We start from the raw sequence: 19,657 nt of genomic DNA on the forward strand, positions 1-19,657 counted from the left end.
GGCCAGCCTCAACTACGTAGCAAATTCTAGACCAGTTTGGGCTCCCTGATACTCTGCCTTTAAAAAAAATTATGGTTTTGGAATAAGCAGGTTGACTAAAATAGTTCTTTATATCTAAAAGAGAAGAACTACTTTAGCCATTTGTTTAATTCTGTACTAATTTAAGTTCAGGGTATTAATTTTCAATTCTTGGCCACCACAATTTAAGACATATTATACTAAATAAGTGACTGTAGCCACGACATCACTAGTTTTTCCATCCCACAAATATGAGACTATTTGCTTTGAGCTATCATATTGAAGAAGGTTATGTATTAACTCCAGGTTATGTATTAATTCCAGAGTAATTACAGTCTAGAACTGGAATGAAATTGCTACCATCCACCTGGTGGCAGTATTTCCCAGTGTTTCCTGAAGATCCAGGGCGATTTTAAGAGTACTTTCCATGTAAATCCAACCCTCTTCTAAAGTGATGCCCAGTGTCACTGAATGGAAAAAAAAAAAAAAAAAAAAAAAGTAGGCTTGTTCAGGGGAATACTAGATCAGTACAGCCATTGGGTAATTCTAGGCATTTTCTTTGAGGGTTATACTATTCTTCTCATTAAAATATGATCAGCCTGTATGCATTTATGGTCTTTCATCTTTGCTTTTTGAGACAAGATTTAATTATGTCTAGCCTTGAACTCATCATTACCCTCCTGCCTCAACCTCTCAAGTGCCAGAATTATAGGTATATTGACACCATGCCCGGTTCTGATCCTTTTATGTGCTCTGGGCTATTTGTTTGTTTTGAGACAAGATCTCACTCAATCTCCCAGAGTGGCTTGGAAATCATTATGTAGACAAGGCTAGCCTTGAACTCACAAGAGCTCTGCCTGCTAGCATGCCCACAGCGCCCATGTCACAGGACTAAAAATAATATTTGGGCCAACATGCCTATATATTCCTCCATGTGACAATCACCAAAATTGACAATCTGTCCATACACATCCCCATACAATAGGGCTTAGAAATGTCATATGTGTTAACAATCTCATACATCTTTCCACATGTAACCAGACTCAGATATGGAATTTGGAAGGGTCATGTGGGCCAATATTTCTATACAGCACCCCAATATGACAGGACTCAGAAAATGTTCGTCATCCAACATAACCACACTCACACACCCATGCAATTTGATTCAGTATGGCATATAGGCCAGTACATACATACCCCATGTGACTGGGCTTAGAAATGGCATGTAGGCCCAAAGCCTATATACCTCTCCATATGATCATCTCAGTAATGGGATCAGTCCAACCACGTGGGGGTATGGGCATGATGATAATGGAATAGTATAGAGCTCCAAAAACAAGAGTACACCTGTCTGTGTACTCTTGTGGAAAGAGCACCATTACATCATTGCATGTTTATAAGGCAAGAAGCAGAACACTATACAGTTGTCTATCCTTTATGTAAGCAAGGGGAAAAAATTAAAACGGGTATTAATACATACCAGTAGTCCAAGACATTCTGTACACTAAAGAGGAAGGATCACTTTAATCCAGAAGTCTAGGAAAGCCTGGGCAACATAGTAAGACCTTGTCTCAAAAAAGGGAGGGTGAGCCAGAGGTGGCGGCACACTCCTTTAATCCCAGCACTCAGGAAGCAGAGACAGGCAGATCTCTGTGAGTTCGAGGCCAGCTTGGTCTACACAATAAGTTCCAGGATATCCATAGCTACATAGATAGATCTGTCTCAAAAAGAGGGGAGGGGGTTTGGAATGGTGTGTGTGTGTGTGTGTGTGTGTGTGTGTGTGTGTGTGTGTGTGTGTGTTGTATGCATACTGTCAGTAACCCAGAAGTGCATTCAAGAAATGAGTAACAGTGGCCACCTGTGAGAGCGAGGTAGGGTCAGGCCCTGGGTGAATGAGGCTTAATGCTGGTATTTTTCTAAGACAATGTCTTACTATGGAGCCCAGGCTAGATTCAAGCTTCCCAGACGCCAGGAAGGAAGGTGAGCACACTGATGCCTCGATACGGACAACTCTTCTTTCTGTCTCCCGCTCGCTCCTCTCCCTCCTCTCCTCTTCCTTTCTGCTTAATCATTTTCTTGTTGCTGTGATGAGACAAAAGCTCCTTAAGGAAGGAAAGGTTTGTTTGGGCTCACCCCTCAAGGCTACAGTCCACCATGGCAGGGAAGGAGAGGTAACACAGCTGGCCACATCATATGTGTGACACAGCTGGTCACATCCTATCCATGACACAGCTGGTCACATTGTAGCCATGGCACAGCTGGTCACATTGTAGCCATGGCACAGCTGGTCACATTGTAGCCAGCTGGTTTGGGCCATGCACAGCTGGTCACATTGTAGCCATGACACAGCTGGTCACATTGTAGCCATGACACAGCTGGTCACATTGTAGCCATGGCACAGCTGGTCACATTGTAGCCATGACACAGCTGGTCACATTGTAGCCATGACACAGCTGGTCACATTGTAGCCATGGCACAGCTGGTCACATCGTATGGTGGTCAGGAATGCTGGGCCTCAGCTCATTTTCTCTTCTTTATTCTGTCCTGGACCCCAGTCCATGGACTGGTGTTACTCACAGCTAAGGTAGATCTTCCTACTCTAGAAACTCCCTCACAGATATACCCAGCGAGCTGTCTGTCTCTCATGAGCTAATTGGTTTGTTCATTAATATATAGAACTTTTTGAAAAAAAACATATAAAAGATCAATTACTTGAATAACAATTTAATATTATTATTAATTGTATGTATCTACTGCTCCTGTGCCAAGGACTGTCCTGGGCACAATGCAGTACAGAAGGGAGGACCCTTCAAAAAAGGAGGAATCAAGTCATTCTTTCTCTGGTCCTCAAGTCCGTGGAACAAAATCATGCCCCCCACACAGAACAACCAGGGGTTTGCAAATGCAGTGAATCTACTTCAGACCAGCACATGGCAAGCCCCTTTCGCATTCTACCCAGGCGTCTGCTGGCCAGCAGCACCCTGCAGTGGACAACTTCCTTATTGCAGGGCCTCAGGAAAGAGGCATGAGACGGTGCCTGCTTTGGCTCCACTCTGGGTTTAGTCAGGCGGCTGGCAAGAAACTCCCTCTGAAAAGCTTTGCAGAGATACCTCAGCCTTGCTTCCCAGAGCTAGTCAGGTGAAACACCTTTAGAAGAGTCCTTTTCTGGGTAATCTGTAACTCTATTCAGAAGAGCAGGGCCTTGAGAGACGAGGACTCAGCACAGGGATGTATTGACAAGGACAGGACAACAAATTCTGGGGACCTCCCAACCTGTAACAGCTTGACGGCAAGGTGTGAACCATGCTGCCAGCATGTGTAGCCATGCCTCCTGGCCGCTGCGCTGTATGCATTTAGCTCATTCACACCCAAACATTACCATGTAGTTGGTGTTTTGTCTTGTTTCTCTTTGGGGGCCCACCACCCAACTTCCAAATAAACACACAGAGATTTATTCCTACTTATGAATGCCCCACCTTAGCTTGGCTTATTTCTAGCCAGTTTTTCTAACTTCAATTAACCCATTTCTCTTCTTCTACATTTTGCCTCTGGGCTTTCTACCTTTCTTTATTCTAGATGTCTTTCTTCCCTTCTTACTCTGTGGCTGGGTGGCTGGGTGGCTGGCCCCTGGCTTCCTCCTCTCCTTTTCCTTTTTTTACTCTTTGCTCCTCTCTTGAGCCCAGATTTCTCCTCCTATTTATTCCCTATGCCTGGCAGCCCCATCTATCTTTTCTCATGCCTACCTATTGGCCATTCAGCTCTTTATTAGATCAATCGGGTGTTTTAGACAGGCAAAGTAACACAGCTTCACAGAGTTAAACAAATGCAACATAAAAAGAATACAACACATCTTTGGGTCATTAAACAAATGTTCCACAGCACAAATGAATCTAACACATCTTCAGCTAATATCCCACAACACTACCATGTAGATAGTTTGCCTCCTGTGTGTGTGTGTGTGTGTGTGTGTGTGTGTGTGTGCTGTACATGTATGTGCAGAAGCATGTAGACCATGAGCCAAAATCATGTCTCCCTTCCATCATTTTCTGCCTTATTTTCTTAAAAGATTTGTTTATTTTTATTGTATGTGTATGAGTGCTTGCCTGAGTGTGTGTGTGTGTGTGTGTGTGTGTGTGTGTGTGTGTGTCTCGTATGTGCATGCCTTGCCTAGTACACACAGAGGCCAAAAGAGGAAATCTAGCCCTGGAGCTAGAGTTACAAGTGGTTATGAGCCAGGAGGTGGTAGTGCACACCTTTAATGCCAGCACTTGGAAGGCAGAGCCAGGCGGAGCTCTGTGAGTTCGAGGCCAGCCTGCTCTACAGAGTGAGTTCCAGGAAAGGTGCAAAGCTACACAGAGAAACCCTGTCTCAAAAAACAAACAAACAAACAAAAAAACAAAAAAAAAAAAAAAAAAAAAGAAAGAAAGAAAGAAAGGAAGAAGGAAGGAAGGAAGGAAGGAAGGAAGGAAGGAAGGAAGGAAGGAAGACAAAGAAAAAACAAGTGGTTATGAAGCATCATGTGGAAGCTGAGAACTGAACTTGAGTCCTGCAAGAGCAGATCTTAATCCCTGAGTCATCCCTCCAGGCCCTCTACCTTAACTGGGAGCTCATCAGTTCAATACAACTAGCTGGCTAGTGAGTGCTGGAGATCCTCCTGACCCCACCTCCCCAAAGCTGGGGTTACAAGAAAAAGCTACCTAACCCACTTCTTATCTGATGGAGGGCCTCAGGTCCTCATGGTTGTACAGCAAGCACTTGACTACCCACTCCATTTTTATAGATGAGGAGACTGAGCCGGCCAGTGGGGGCTGACAGTCTGAGCCAGTTCGTCTGATTCCAGAGCCTGTTGCCCCCCTTCAGCCCCTTCTCCACACCTCTGGCCTAAGGTAGAAAAAGAGGGGACCACTCCACAACTTTCTGTCTACCCAGGGCCCAGCATCCTCCAGGTGACCACATGTAGTGAACTGAACAATGGGGTAAAGAGTTCTTCTGGAACAATCTTTTCCTACCCATAATTCTTTGCACAGCATGCCCAATTCTCTCCAAACCCAGTATTTGCCCCTCCTCAGCCCCATATTTCCTTTGAGTGTAAATATAGAGCTCTCCTGATTTGCCTAACTTTCAGAATTGTCACCCCTGGGCCACAGCCATCTGGGATATGTCCCTTTCTGTACAAAAAAGCCTTTGTCTTCTTATGAAAATGATCAGGTTCTGCCCATAAATGTATCCAGCCTAAAAGTTGGTGGAGTGAGAACACCTCATGGAAAAAGAGAACAGTATATTTCTTTGCATTTGAATACTTCCAGGACGTTACTTTAGCAGCAAACCAGCTCTGGATTGGACCCCAGAATTCTCATTCTTATGGTGCCATGGGCCTTTGGGAAATATGCTGAGCCTTCTGTGCCTCTTAGATATTTTTTTAAATGCACAAAATTGGATGTAAAGAGGAACGGGGCGACTAGATTATGTGGAAATAGTGTCACAGTAGAATATTGGTGTAGTACTAGCCCTGTGTTTTTACATTGTACAAAAAAGCAAGATCCAGCATTGGGTTAGGTTTTTATAATCCTGATATGATGAGAAAAATGTCTGTCCCCATGTCTGCAGCTGCTGTCATGAGATAGGAAAATATCTGTGGCTTCCGTTGCTGATGAAAGGGCAGGTGCTGCTGATGTTAATGGGGTTTGTTGTCTGTGTTCACCAGGAAGGAGATACTGAGTTTCAATGAAAAGTTAGGGCAAATAAAGACAGAATCTCCTTCCTCCCCGACTTTGTTTTAGAGAATTCTAATCCTTGCCAACTTGGGCCTGGGACTACAGAGCGCCGAGATCTCCCTGGCTGGTCTGTGATGGGGAGACCAAAGAACACGCTCGGACATGATGACTCATTCCTGGTGGCTCCTTTGACACTCCCATTGTCAAGACTGGAAAGTAATCATTTACAGAATCAATGTTCTGGGTAGCAGGCTCTCCAGAACACTTGCTGTGCAGCCATGCGCCTGCCCCTGGGCTGAGAGCTGCCCGGGAGAGGTAAGCACTGCCACCTTTGTACAAACGAGGAAGACGAGGCTGAGAGGCGAAGGAAGAGCCCCCAGGTTCTGGTTGCAGGTTGCTTCATGCAACCCACACATGCCCAAACACATTTTTCAAAAGATTTTATTTCAAATCCAGGCACAGTGGTGTACTCCGTTAATCCCAGCACTGGGAAAACAGAGGCAGGTGGATTTCTGTGAGTGTGAGGCCAACCTGCTCTATATAGTGAGTTCCAGGCTAGCCAGGACTACATAGAGAGACCCTGTATTTAAAAAAAAAAAATTATTCCATATTTAATTATGGGAGGGAGGGTGGGTACGTGCACATGAGTACAGGTATCTTAACAGGCCAGAGGAGGATACTCTGAATCCCTTGAAGTTAGAGTTATGGGCAGTTGCAGTTGTGAGCTGTTTGACTGGGGTGCTAGATGTGAAACTTAGGTCCCTCAGCAAGGGCTGTTTAGTTTCTAACCACTGAGTCAATTTTTCAGGCCCTTGTTTGTTTTTTTGAGGCAAGATCTTGCTATATGACTCAGGCTGGTCTCAAACTGTTGTCTTGTTATGGGGCCTAGGCTGGCCTCAATTTTGTAATCCTCCTGCTTCTGCCTTTCTAATGCTGGGATTACAGATGTGCACTACCGCCTCCCTCTATTAACACATTTTATTTTAGACTTGAGATGACTCATAATGAGATTGTAGAAATAATAACAGTCTGGGGCTGGAGAGATAGCTCAGTGGTTAAGAGCACTGACTGCTCTTCCAGAGGACCCGGGTTCAATTCCCAGCACCCACTTGGCAGCTCACAACTGTCTGTAACTCCAAGATCTGACATCCTCACACAAACAAACATGCAGGCAAAACACCAATGCACATAAAATAAAAAAATTAATAGTCTACCCCATTGAGAATCTTTATATCATCACCACCATTGGCAGCATTATCATCAAAGCAATGGCTAATCTTAATTGCTTATTTTACTCCAGAGTCTGTTCAAAGGAGTTAACTCAGTTGACCTTACAAGGGACAAGCTGCTATGGTTTGGATGTGTTATGTGTTAGAAGTTGAACTTCTAGGGTTGTGGATTTAGCTCAGTGGTAGAGCGCTTGCCTAGCAAGCGAAAGGCCCTGGGTTCAATCCTCAGCTCAAAAAAAAAAAAAAAAAAGAAGTTGAACTTCAGAGTGTCCATGTTGGGAGGTGGTGGAACCCTGAAGGAGGCTTAGAAGAAGCCTCTTATTGGGAAGCATTGTCCTGGGAAAGGATTAATTAATTCAGTTTTCATAGAACTCTAGAGAATTCTAAACAGAGTGGGTTATTATAAAAGAGCTAATCTGGTTCTGTCTGGCCATGTCATCGCTCCTTCTCAATTATGTCCCCATGATGTCATCCACCACCCTGTGGTATAGCTAAGGTAGTCTCTGCCAGGGCCCAAATAGGTAGAACTACCCAATCTTGGCCTTCTAGCTCCCAAGACTACGCGTTAAATAAATCTCTTTTCAATACAAAGTACACAGCCTCAAGTGTTTCACTGTAGCAATAGAAAATGAGCTAATACACACGTCACATTATTATCCTCATTCCAAAGAGGAAGACACTGACGTTGGAAAGTTGTAACATTTGATTGAAGGCCACACAGCTATCAAGCCAATCTGAACCATGGAAATGTGGCTGTGCTGTCTTCTCCTTTTTCAGTAAGTGGTTTCTATTGAAGTAGAACATGGATTTATCAAATGCCCCATGAATTTTCATAGTGAGCACACCACCCAGATCAGAAAGTGGAAACATACCAGCACTTGCCGGCGCCTGGCCTTCCTGGAAGTTATTAGACTCTCCTCCCACCCCACCATAGCCTCTGCTCTAAATTTCTAGCATCATTGATTAGTTCTGTTTTGTTTTGAATTTATGTAAATGATCTTTCATTCTTTACCATTTTGCTCCTACTCATCATAAGGACCTCATCATAGCAACCTTTTATGTCTGCTGCATGAGCAAACTGTGATATCTCCAATGGCTCAGCAACCCTCTGATCCTCTATGCCACTGTGTGGTAGGAGGAATATCCTATCCTGTGTTTTGAGGGGCTGATTGCTTCTGCTGATTCCGTGTCCTCCAGCCTCAGTTTCTGTGGCAGAATGCTGACACTGGAGATTGGGAATGTTTGTGTGAACAAAGTGTTCTACTGCCCTAAACTAATCCCAAACATCCTGTCTCTGCCCTTACTTCCTCCATGGTTGGCAACAGGCTCTCTTCCCCTAGGTGCTTGGCTTCCTCCTTCAAACACCCACTGTTGCTCTTAGGTAAGACTGACTCCAATCCATGATACAAAGCCCACATGCTCTGTCTTCCTCTCCCTGCCTCCTGCAGGCTGGGAACATCCGGCACCCTGCTCCACATACATACGCAAACATTTATTGTCTGTCCACCTCCATTACTAAAAAGTGCTTCTCCAGGACTAGGGAGATGGTTCAGTAGGTAAAGTGCTGGCTTCATAAGCATCAAGACCTGAATTTGGATCCCTGGCACCCACTGAGAGGCAGAGAAAGGTGGATCCCAGGGACTACTCCAAACAGGAGCTCTAGGTTCAGTGAGAGCCCCTGTCTCAAAGCACAACGTAGAGAGTGATAGAGGAAGGCATTCAATACCAACCTCTAACTTCCACAAACACATGCATAGGTACATGACTGCATGCATGTGTGTGTGAGTATGTGTGCGCACATACAAATAACAAAATGTTTTCCCAGCTGCTGTGGCCTTATTCCCAGATTTATATGGTGCACAGTAGGTACTTGATACAACCTGCATTGGAAGGAAAAATTAATCAGCATGGAATTTCCCCACCCAAACACTAAAAGCCCCTGCCAGGGCAAGACACATGTAATTTAAATCCAGGACTTTGCTAACAGGGGCAGTGTTGTGACCGAAGCTAATGTCTACTCCTCAGCTGAGGCAGACTGGAGGTTGGGAAAAATGAGGCCAAAGTCAGCAGTTCATTTGCTGGCCCAGAGATCATGGAAAGCCTGATCTCTCACCAGACTCCTATGGTAGGACTCTAGCCAGCCCAAATGTCTGGTCCCGAAGCTTCCCAGAAGAGAACCATCTGCCAGTCCAAAGGTAATAGGACTCCTGTGTGCGTCAAGCATCGGGGAGGGTGTGGGTTCAGGCAAATGAGCTGCATCACACACAGATATAAAGGACCGCAGTCAGCATCAGGACTTATTGCCCATCAGTATTCACCAGGATGGAGGGCGGCCCAGAGCAGTTGCATCTAGCCAAGGCACTAGGGAAGGCTGGAGATGGGAGGGACTTGGCTGAAATCCAGGAGCTGGCTCTGAAGTGGTTCATGGAGACACAGGCCCCCTCTATCCTACAAAATGGAGCTCTGCCCCCCTGGTTTCATGGATTCATCACTCGCAAGTAAGGCTCCCCCTGACAACATGGCCAGCATGGCCCACAGTTCCTCAGGGCTGAAAATATCACCCAAGGATTCTGGAACACTGGGCTCCTGAAATTTCCTCACTAGGCAGGATACTGGGGGTGGAGGGGGACAGATTGAGGAAGCTTCTGAAAGCAGATCTGAAGGGCATTTCTCTAGTGAAGTCTTTGTAGCTATGGGAAGGACAGAAAGTAGACCATGTGGGGGGCTGGGCATGTTTAGATGAGTTCTGAGTATCTTGGCAAAAATAAAAAATTAAAAGACTGTGCCATATATCAGCACTGAAATGCTATTGTAACTAAGCTAGAAAACTGACCAGGAAACCTAGACACATGGTTATCCTGGCATAGGGACCAGAATGTGGGATTTGGCAATCTGTGCTTGGGAATATTTGTGTGCACAGATCACACCTGAGAAGCCTCAGAGCCTCAGAGGTCTAAGAAAGTTCTCTATCAAGGACTAAAAGGCTGCCCCAATCTAGGACCTAAGGCTATAGCTTGCAAAGATCCTGAGGTAGGTCTAATTCAGGCTGCTTGGCTATTGTGAGGGTACAGGCTCCAGTAATGGTATGTCCTTTGTCCAGGCAGACAGAGCAGCTACTCAGGGACAAAGCTCTTGGTTCCTTCCTCATCCGCCTCAGTGACCGGGCTGTCGGCTACATCCTGTCTTACAGGTAAGTGGGAAGGCCGCTATGGAGGGGCAAGCAGCCTCAAGACTCCATACCCCAGAGCCTGCTGACAAACACGGAGGCCCAGAAGCCCACTGTCTGGTTTTCCCTGGGCCCTGACTCCATGGTTCATCCAACCCATGCTTGGCCAACCCTTTCAGAGCAGCAGCACTGACCATCACCAAGGATGGTGCTGCAGCCTTCAAAGGGACAAGGGGAGCCAGATAAAACATACTCCTGGTGAGCACAGATGAACGCTGAGCCCAGTAAAGGAGGAATGGCTATTTGCTAGTGGGAAGAGGGCACAGTTGGGTATAAGACGGTCTTCTAGCAGATGGACTGGCATGAGCAGAAGTGTAGGATTTTGGGAGCCCCAGATCCCTGGGTGCAGCAGGATACAGGGAATGTGGGAACAGGATGGCCTTGGATGAGAATTCTGACACCAGGAAATGCTCCAGGCAGTCAGCCACTTCACCAGGGTCCTCCTTACAGCATAAGGAGGGAGAACTGGAGATAGTCGGGAGATGTGAAGACTGTGGGGACCCACGCCATCGGCTGAATATGAAGATCTTGGGTCTTACTAATGCAAGGCTATGAGACCAAAGAGGAGGAGACGTGGGCCTAGTCCAAAGTCAGAGGTCATGACTATGAACCCTGGCCTGAATGGAGGCTAAGTTGGGAAGGTAGAAGTCTCCCTCTGGAGACCTGGAAGGAGGCCAAGGCTGCAGGGCAAACTTCCAAGTCCTCAGATTCTGATTCAAATTATGTGCACAGACTCTCCTTGTTCAGATCTTAACCCAGAGGAAGCTTCTCTGCCTCTGGCATCTCATAGGTAAAGCAGGAAGATTCTAGTTACTGTCACAGACTGTTGGAACTGCTCAGTAAGAGGATGCATTTGAAAGTGCCTGGCACAGACTGCACAAACCTTGGAAGACCTAAACAAATGTTAATCACTCATTTTTCCCCATACACTACTTTGGGTACTTTGAAATATAATAAGCAAGCTTTTTCAAATCTCTTTTCAGTTTTGGTCTGCTTTGATATTATGTCTTTATTTCTTTGAGCTTCTCTCTCCCTCATGAGACCTAGGCAGGGGGCCACCTTATAAAAGACAGCAAGAGGAGGTGGTGCTCAGAGAAATATAAACAGTGAAAAGGACCAGCAGGGTCCAGAGACGAGCCAGCGCGGTGACTCCCTGATTCACACCAGGAGTGTCATGACCATTCCTGGTTTTCCTACAGTTGGCACAAGGCAGGTTGATATCCAAATGGGGGGAAAATGGTCGCTACCTCATGCAAGATACAAAAACTAATAACTATACATGGATCATAGATCCAAGACAGAAAATAATTACCTTTCTTAAAGGAAACAAAAAAAAACATTTTAATAAGCTAACCAACTGCCCATGAAAATGGGATAAACAAAAATTTCTTAGACACAAAAAGCACTCACTATAAAAGACGAATAAATTTGGATGTGAAGGCAATCTGGCTGCGACATCTGTCACCCCACAGGATAGATTCAGCTGATCTGGGTGGTTAGACGGGAGTGTCTCCTTCCTCCTTCAGCATAGCATGTGCATCCTTCCTGAAGCATGCTTGGTTGAGAAGAACGACCTCCCCAGAATAGAGGGGAGCCCAAACAAGCTCTCAGAAGGCTGATAACTTTGATTTCCTGTGTGTGTGTGTGTGTGTGTGTGTGTGTGTGTGTGTGTGTGTGTGACCAGTCTTGCTCTTGCTATTCTTTGGCACATTCTCAGTGGAAATGAGCACATGCATTCTCCAAAAGATATGCACAACAGCTATCTTTACAACAGCCTCAATAAGGAGACAGCCTAAACACCCAGCAGACTATGGGTCTTCTATCAGATGAGACACCCCACATAACTTTCGAGAGGAAGAAGCTAAATCCACTTGCACCTCAGCGAGTCTGGAAAATACGTTGAGGGGAGGAAGTGAGATACAAATGAGGACTTTTGCATGATTTCCATTTATTGGAAATTCCATAAAGGAAGAAACGCACGTATGGCAATCAGGTCAGAAAGAGGCCACCTGTGGGGCATTGGCAGGGAGGGGCTAGGCGAGGTTTTATATCCTGATCTGCATGTGATTACTGGGGCATTTTTATGTAGAAATTCACCTTGCTGCACACCCACGTGTGCTCTGTGTTTGAATCTTTCTTCCATTAAAACGAGGAAAATGAGGAAGGTGAGGCTTTATAGGAGGGGAGGTCCAGTTGTTCCGGAGGATGGGGCCGGGTGAAGCTGAATGGTAAGGTGGGCGCTTGTCTTTACTGGCAGCTTCGATATTTTCTTCCTCGTTGTTTTTATGTTTATGGGTTGTTGTTTTGTTTTTTTCATTCATTTTGAGCTTCTAAAATACTGTATTAGCCAAGGATGGTAGTTCATACCTATTGTCCCAGCACTGGGGAGGCTGGGGCAGGAGGACCCATCTGAGTCTGAGGCCAACCTGGACTATCCAGCTGTAGGCCAGCCTGGGCTATAAGGTGAGATCTTCTCTCAAGAATAAATGGGTAAATAATTAAAGGATTTAAAGTTAAGATAGATGGTAGATAGGTCTGGGGGCACAGTTTACCATTACAGCACTTGCACAGCCTGTGTGAGGCCCTAGGTTTTACCCCCCAGTACCACACACACACAAACACACACACAAAGAGATAAATTATTGCATTAGTAAATCTGATGAGCAAGATTTGGGGGGTACCCTTGTTTTGGGCTCAATGAGTGTCTCAATCACTCTAGTCCCAGCCCTGCCCTCCCCAAGAACAAGCTCAGGTTATTCCCAGGGCCCCAGACATTTGAAACAGCTCCCCCCCCCCCCCCCCACATACCCTCCCATCCCCCATCCCCCCACCTCACCCCCACCCCAGTTCCCCGAGGAACACCATAGATGCACATGGAGAGGGCAGCCCTTGGTCAGATGAGTCTGTACTGGGTGGAAATACTCAGCGGCAGAGCTGACCCACTCGCAGCCAGCAGCCCAACCCAGCCCACCTGTAATTGTGTTACAGGGGTAGTGATCGCTGCCGCCATTTTGTCATCAACCAGCTCCGAAATCGACGTTACCTTGTCTCAGGAGACACCCTCAGCCACAGCACCCTGGAAGATCTCCTACGCCATTACCAGGAAGTGCAGCTTGAGCCTTTTGGGGAGACCCTTGCTGCTGCTTGCCCACGGGTAGGTACTCTTCTCCCCAGGGTGCAGGAGGTAGGATGGGGTGTCCAGGCTTAGGGCAGCAATCACCCAGGAACATCCTATCAAGGGAACTCAGAGGAGTCATGGCCTTCGTTCAAAAAAGTACCTTAGCCAAGGTCAAGAACCTAGTGGGATGTTTCCATCCCTTTCCTACTGTCCTGCAGACAGTTGGAGGCTGCCAGTGTATGACCATAACCCTGTTATATCCTCACTGCCTCCAGCTAGAGGAAAATGACCTGTATGACGCCGTCAACACGGGCCTCCAGCAGACTAATCTAGGCCTGGAAAATCCAGCTGCCACGGAATTTACCACTGTGGTTCCTGACAAGGCCACCAGCCCTCGCCTTCCTGCAAAGCCCCAGGTCTCCTTCCTGCACACCAAGAAAGGCCTGGATGTGAGTCCCTGGACTGTCTCGAAAGAGGAAAGTACAGAGGTGAGGCGGATTCTGTGCTATACAGGCTGATGGCTGTGAGCCCAGGATTGGGGGGGGGTGTGTCCTACCACAGTCAGGTCCTTAGAAACCACCAGATCGAGATCTTCAAGCATAGAGGGTGAGCATCAGGCCCATGATGTAAGAAGCACAACCAGGTGTCAGTCCCTGGTGATCTGCCAATGCTATGGCCTGCCCTGGTCAGCTGGATGGATTTCAAACCTAGACTAGACTCTTCCATTTTCTCACTGTAAGGCTTTGTATGAGGCATGGAATCTCTGAATCTATTTACCATTCCTGATGTTCTTGGGAGGTCTCAATGAGAACAGTTATGAGATATCTGAAAATCACTTAGCAGACTGTAAAGTGGGATGTCTGTATGATGGGACAGGCTCAGAGAAAGTCCTTGACACATAGAGCATGGCATGCCCAGGACTTGTTTTTGTTGTTGCTTTTTTGTTTTGTTTGTTTTTCAAGACAGGGTTTCTCTGTCCTGGAACTCACTCTGTAGCCCAGGCTGGCCTTGAACTCACAGATCTACCTCCCTCTGCCTCCTGAGTGCTGGGATTAAAGGCATGTGACACCACATGCCAAGGACTTCTTATGCTCAGAATAAAACCTAAAATCCTCAGGATCTACAAGAGCCTCTCTAGTATCCGGAGCCTCCTTCCCTTCCTCACCATTCCCCTCTGGCCTTCTAAATCTTTTTTAAACCCACAAACCTTTGAACTCACTGTATATTCTGCCTGGGTCTCTTCTTACCAGAGAGTGACCTCACTCATACCCATACTGTATTCTCTCTCCTCAAAAAAGGCCACCTGAGCTACAGAACATGTCACCTTTCCCACCTGACCTACAGGACATGTCACCTTTCCCACCTGACCTACAGGACATGTCACCTTTCCCACCTGACCTATAGGACATGTCACCTTTCCCACCTGACCTATAGGACATGTCACCTTTCCCACCTGTTATTTTCTTTACTCTGTTACCTGTTTTGCTCTCCACAGCACTGATCATGAGCTGACATGACATTACCAATGACACAGTCCTATATCATGTATCATATACTAACTACATCAAGTCCTTGTACACTCTGTAGCACAGTCCCATGGTGCTTGTTTCCAGATTAGAATGTAAACTCAAACTGGCCTCAGGACTTAAGACTGTCTGCCATAGCTGGGCGGTGGTGGTGCACACCTTTGATCCCAGCACTCAGGAGGCAGAGGCAGATGGTAGATCTCTGAGTTTGAGACCAGCCTGGTCTACAGAGTGAGTTCCAGGACAGCCAGGGTTATTATACAGAGAAACTCTGTCTTGAAAAACAAACAAACAAACAAAAACTGCCTGTCATACAGTTGGTAGTCAGCAAATATTTGTTGAAAGGGTCCATGAGCAATGGGCTTGGGATAAAGCTACTCTGAAAGGGTATATAGCAGTGCATGGGGGGGGGGGGGGCTCCTGGGGCCCTGGGGGACCAAAGGACCATACTGGAGGCAGGAGGACCAGACAGGATGAGTTTGGGTTGGCTGTTGAGCTGGTTACCCTGGATGCCAAGGTAAAGATTATACTTAGAATCATAGAGCCAGGAAACATGACCATCATGAACCAGCTCCTGCATATGATAGGCAAACTGAAGTAAAAAAGGGAGGGAGGCTTGTAAAGACAGCTCAGGGGGTGCGAGGTCACGGCAACAACAGGGTGCCTTTTAAAACATTCTCTGTGCCTCTTTCCCAGGCACCCACTAGAGTGCCCCCCATTCCCCAGAGGAGTCCCTCTCTTCTGGATGAGCCTTCTGCAGGCCCCAGTGATATCATTTACGCGGACCTGAAGAAGGCGAACCGCGCACAGCAAGGCCTGGGCACCGAGGTGTCCGGCAGGCACAGGCCGGCTCCAGCTGGCAGCCTGGCTTGTTCCCCAGGCAGGAAGCCCTCAAGGAATCTCTCAGATGAAGACCAGAACAATCCCAATAGTCCAGAGCCTGCCCCGTCTGGGGTGAAGAGAGACCAGTGTGCTACAATGCCTTACAGTTCCTTAGGATTGCCCCTGCTCCCCAATTCTGAGGCCCTGGGACCACGGGCTACTACTTGGAAGCAGGAGTTTCTAAAGCTGAGCCACGACGAGGCTCAATCCTCCTCTGAGGTCAGCTCTACGGATACCTACCAGCTTGTTGGGACAACAGGCCCACAACAGGAGAGTGGGGATAGACCAGACCAAGGAGGCAGCCCTTATGAGCAGATTCCAACCTGCTGGCAAAGCACTACTAAGCTCCCATACCCTGGAACCAGTCCCACCTACAGCCAACTATCAGAGCCCATGAACTGTGGCTATGAGAAGATCTCAGGAACCCCCCAGCTCCCAGAGCCAGGGAACACCTATGAGCAAATCCCAGCCTCCAAGAACAAGGACACTGGACGGGCGCACAAGGTCAGTTCCCTGATGGGGTGGGTGGTGAGATCCTTACAAAACACCTGGTGAGCCAGACATGGAAGCACACATCTTTAATTCTAGCACTAGAGAGGCAGAAGCAGGAGGAGTTTTGTGAGTTTGAGGCCAGCCTGGCTTACATAGTGAACTCCAGGACAGCCAGGACTATAGAGAGAACCTGTGTGGAGTCAAGCATGAGCAGGTCACTGCAGGTGCTCAGAAGGGCCCAGAACTTTTCCACCTGGTGATATGGGGTGGGGGGAGGGGGAGAAGCAGCTGCTAGATTGTGGGCGTAAAATGGGGGTTTCTAGCCCATCTAAGAGCATCCTCTATGGTAGAACACTCCCTGGGTTTCTCAAACCTACAGCAGGGCTGTCAGAACCACTGGGAGGCAGAAAGGACGCCCTTGGCCATAGTCATGAATAAGCAGTAGCTCTCTAGCCTGTGGCATTGGCCATGGCAATTTCCCTGATGATTAGGGCTGCCAAATTCACCAAGATAAAAATACAAGGCATCTAGTTAAATTTGAACTGTACATAAACCAGTAGTTTTGATATGTCTCAAAAAATCATGGGGTTGGGGATTTAGCTCGGTGATAGAGTGCTTGCCTAGCAAGCACAAGGCCCTGGGTTCGATCCTCAGCTCCACAAAAATAAATAAATAAATAAATAAATAACTAACTAACTAACTAACTAACTAAATAAATAAATAAATAAATAAATAAATAAATCATAACCATTTATTTACCTAGAACTCAGATTTAACTGGGCAGCCTGTATTGTTACTTGGCAACCCTACCCAAGCTCTCTCTTTCTTGTCTGTAAAATGAGCTGAACATCTGGTTATGCCCAGGGCAGCTGCCCAAGGAACAATACTCCCACATCCTTTCTTGACAAGACACTTTCAGAGGTGGCTCTTAGTGAGTAGGGTGACTTTTTCTGAGGATTCATGATAGAGAGGAGGAGAACATGGGGGACAGGTGGTAAGCACACCATAGGTAGCTGCATCTGGGTCCCAGGGAGGCAGATGAGTCCACCCACCCCCTCCCCAAACCCTCAGCTGCTTATACTTGTGAACAACAGGAATGGAAAGGTCCTTCTTTCCTGTGGACACAGCCTCAAGTCCAGGGAAAGCTGAAACTTCCCTCTCCTGGCCTGAACTGGGACATGCTGAGCTTCAAAGCAAAAGGCCTCTAGGGGAAGCAGCTCCTCCTTCAGGGCAGGGCTGTGATCTCCTGCTCTAGCTCTTGCTCCCATAATTTTCTGAGGTGTTGATTCCCTCAGACTTCATCAGTGGACTGTGCTTTAAGGACCTCAGAAGCCATGCCTGCCCTTCCCCCTAGATGTTCCCATGTCCTCTTCTAACCTTGGCAGTCCTGTATATAACCCCTCCCCTCCTCCATCCTGTCCCACCAGGGCATAGCAAGGCCCCTGCTGGGCAGGATGGAGCAGGAAGACCAGGACATACCCAGGGGGGAAGATGATGCCCTGACTTGCAGTATGTTCCGCCTCTTTTTTGTTTGTTTTTTGTTTTTTGTTTTTCGAGACAGGGTTTCTCTGTAGCTTTGGAGCCTGTCCTAGACTAGCTCTATAGACCAGGCTGGCCTCGAACTCACAAAGATCCGCCTGCCTCTGCCTCCCGAGTGCTGGGATTACAGGCCTGCATACCACCGCCCGACTGTTCCGCCTCTTTTCACAGTCCTCCTTCCCACCCCCCTTCCTCAGCCAGACAAAAGCAAAGCCTCATCTTAAATGTGAAGGCTGAAAGTGGGGTTTGGGGCCCTGGAGAGGCTGGTGGGAGCCATACCAGCATTGTATCCTGTCATTTTTCCAGCTTGGGGCTCACCCCAGACCCAAGCTAAGAGCTTCTCAGCCTGGATCTTCTCCTCTCTGCTGGGGAGCCCAGGCCTCAACATCTTTCCCTTCCTTCCAGCCTGACAAGTTCCGGAGGCTCTTCTTCACAGACAAGAAGCACAAATTCTGAGGGAGGCCTGGCATCCAGAGGGTTTCCTGGCATCCAGGCCACACCAGGGATGACTAGATACCCTCAGCTCACCTGAGGGTGTAACTCAACCAGCCACTATGGGACCAGGCTCCTGGGTGCAGCCTAGGCACCTGCCTGGAAAGCACAGGAGAGACCTTGCCACAGCCTGCGACTCCTGGATGTGTCCTTGATGCTGCCCATCCACAGAGTGAAGGAATTAAGGCCAGCAAGAGCAGGCACTAACTAAAGGAAGGGTTGGGAGAACATGTAGAGGCCAGGGCTGATGAACATACAGAGCCTGCCTCATACCTCAGATACTTAGCAAGCATGTGCCAGGCCCCTTGCCAAGACACACTGCCTTCTTCCAACTGCCTAAATGATATCATGCTATTACCCCTGAGAACAAAACCAGTTCCCTTCCTCATGGTCTTGCCATGCAATGGGGGAGAAGGCCAGGAGCCACATCCTCTGTACCTGCCCCAGGAGGATTAGAGTAAGAAGCTGGGTCCAGCCACAGTCCAGCTCAAAAGCCATGGCTTTACCCAGCAGCAGGCTGGGCCCCTGGGAACTGCCCCTTCCCCCCCGCAAAAAAAAACCCTCTATCTTCCTGGCCCACTCCTTCATCTTGCTCCTAGCTTCACTACACAAGTTCCTAGCTTGTGCTGCAGATGAAGAAACTGAGGCCCAGAAACCTATTTGAGGACATAGCTAGTGAGGGCCTGAACAGAGACCCTCAATAAGGCAGGCCTAAACTTGGGATGCACAGCTGGGCAAATATGGAGCCAGTCAGGGGACACTTGATGCCATGCCAATGTGAGCAGGTCACCCCTGCCTGCCCTCGGCCTCCAGCCAGTCCTGAACTTTGGATCAACCTAGATTCCTCCATGGAACCCACCATCAGCCTGGTGGTTCTGCCTCCAGAGAGCTCCTGGGCCTTTTCCCAGTCACCAGCTTTGGAATCGGACACTCAGCCCTCCTGCCCCAGCTGTTCCTTGGCCAAGATGGCTCTTCCCGGGATCTTTTCCTGATTGTACCACTCTTCCTCGTCCATGTGCCCCACTTCCACAGGGTGAGCAACTGGCCTGCTTTCTTCTCTCTACCCCGCCTCCAATCACAGGAGGCCCCTCTCCACCTACTTCCACCCAGGCCCTGCGCAGAACTGGCTCAGTACACTTTTGTGAGGAAAGCCATTTCTTGGTAGACACTTAGCCAATGCCCTTCTCCCTCTAGAAGGAAGAACTTCTAGAAGTCCCTGTCTGTTGGGGGCGGGGGTGGTGGTGAAAGGTTTAGGAGTAGTGGGATAGCCTGGAGCAAACAGTGGTGAGCACTCTGTTAGGCTGATGTAACCACTACTAGGAAGATGGAAACAATCCTCACCCAACAGCCTGAAACCAAAGTTAGCTCCTGACACAGAAGACGACTTCACAGACTGTCCGCAAGGTACCACCGAGCATTCC

General features: G+C 47.7%; 1 protein-coding gene across 1 annotated transcript; it reads left to right on the forward strand.

The window, feature by feature from the left end:
- Window positions 1-9,266: 9,266 nt before the first annotated feature.
- Sh2d7 (SH2 domain containing 7) lies at window positions 9,267-18,251 on the forward strand. The gene is made up of 6 exons (XM_036191801.1): window positions 9,267-9,459; window positions 10,062-10,151; window positions 13,176-13,341; window positions 13,581-13,793; window positions 15,528-16,217; window positions 18,150-18,251. The coding sequence occupies exons 1-6, from the start codon at window positions 9,284-9,286 to the stop codon at window positions 18,198-18,200; spliced, it is 1,386 nt and encodes a 461-aa protein (XP_036047694.1). The 5' UTR covers window positions 9,267-9,283; the 3' UTR covers window positions 18,201-18,251.
- The last annotated feature ends 1,406 nt before the right edge of the window (window positions 18,252-19,657 follow it).

Source organism: Onychomys torridus, chromosome 7 (genome assembly GCF_903995425.1).
Source record: "Onychomys torridus chromosome 7, mOncTor1.1, whole genome shotgun sequence".
Lineage (NCBI taxonomy): Eukaryota > Metazoa > Chordata > Mammalia > Rodentia > Cricetidae > Onychomys > Onychomys torridus.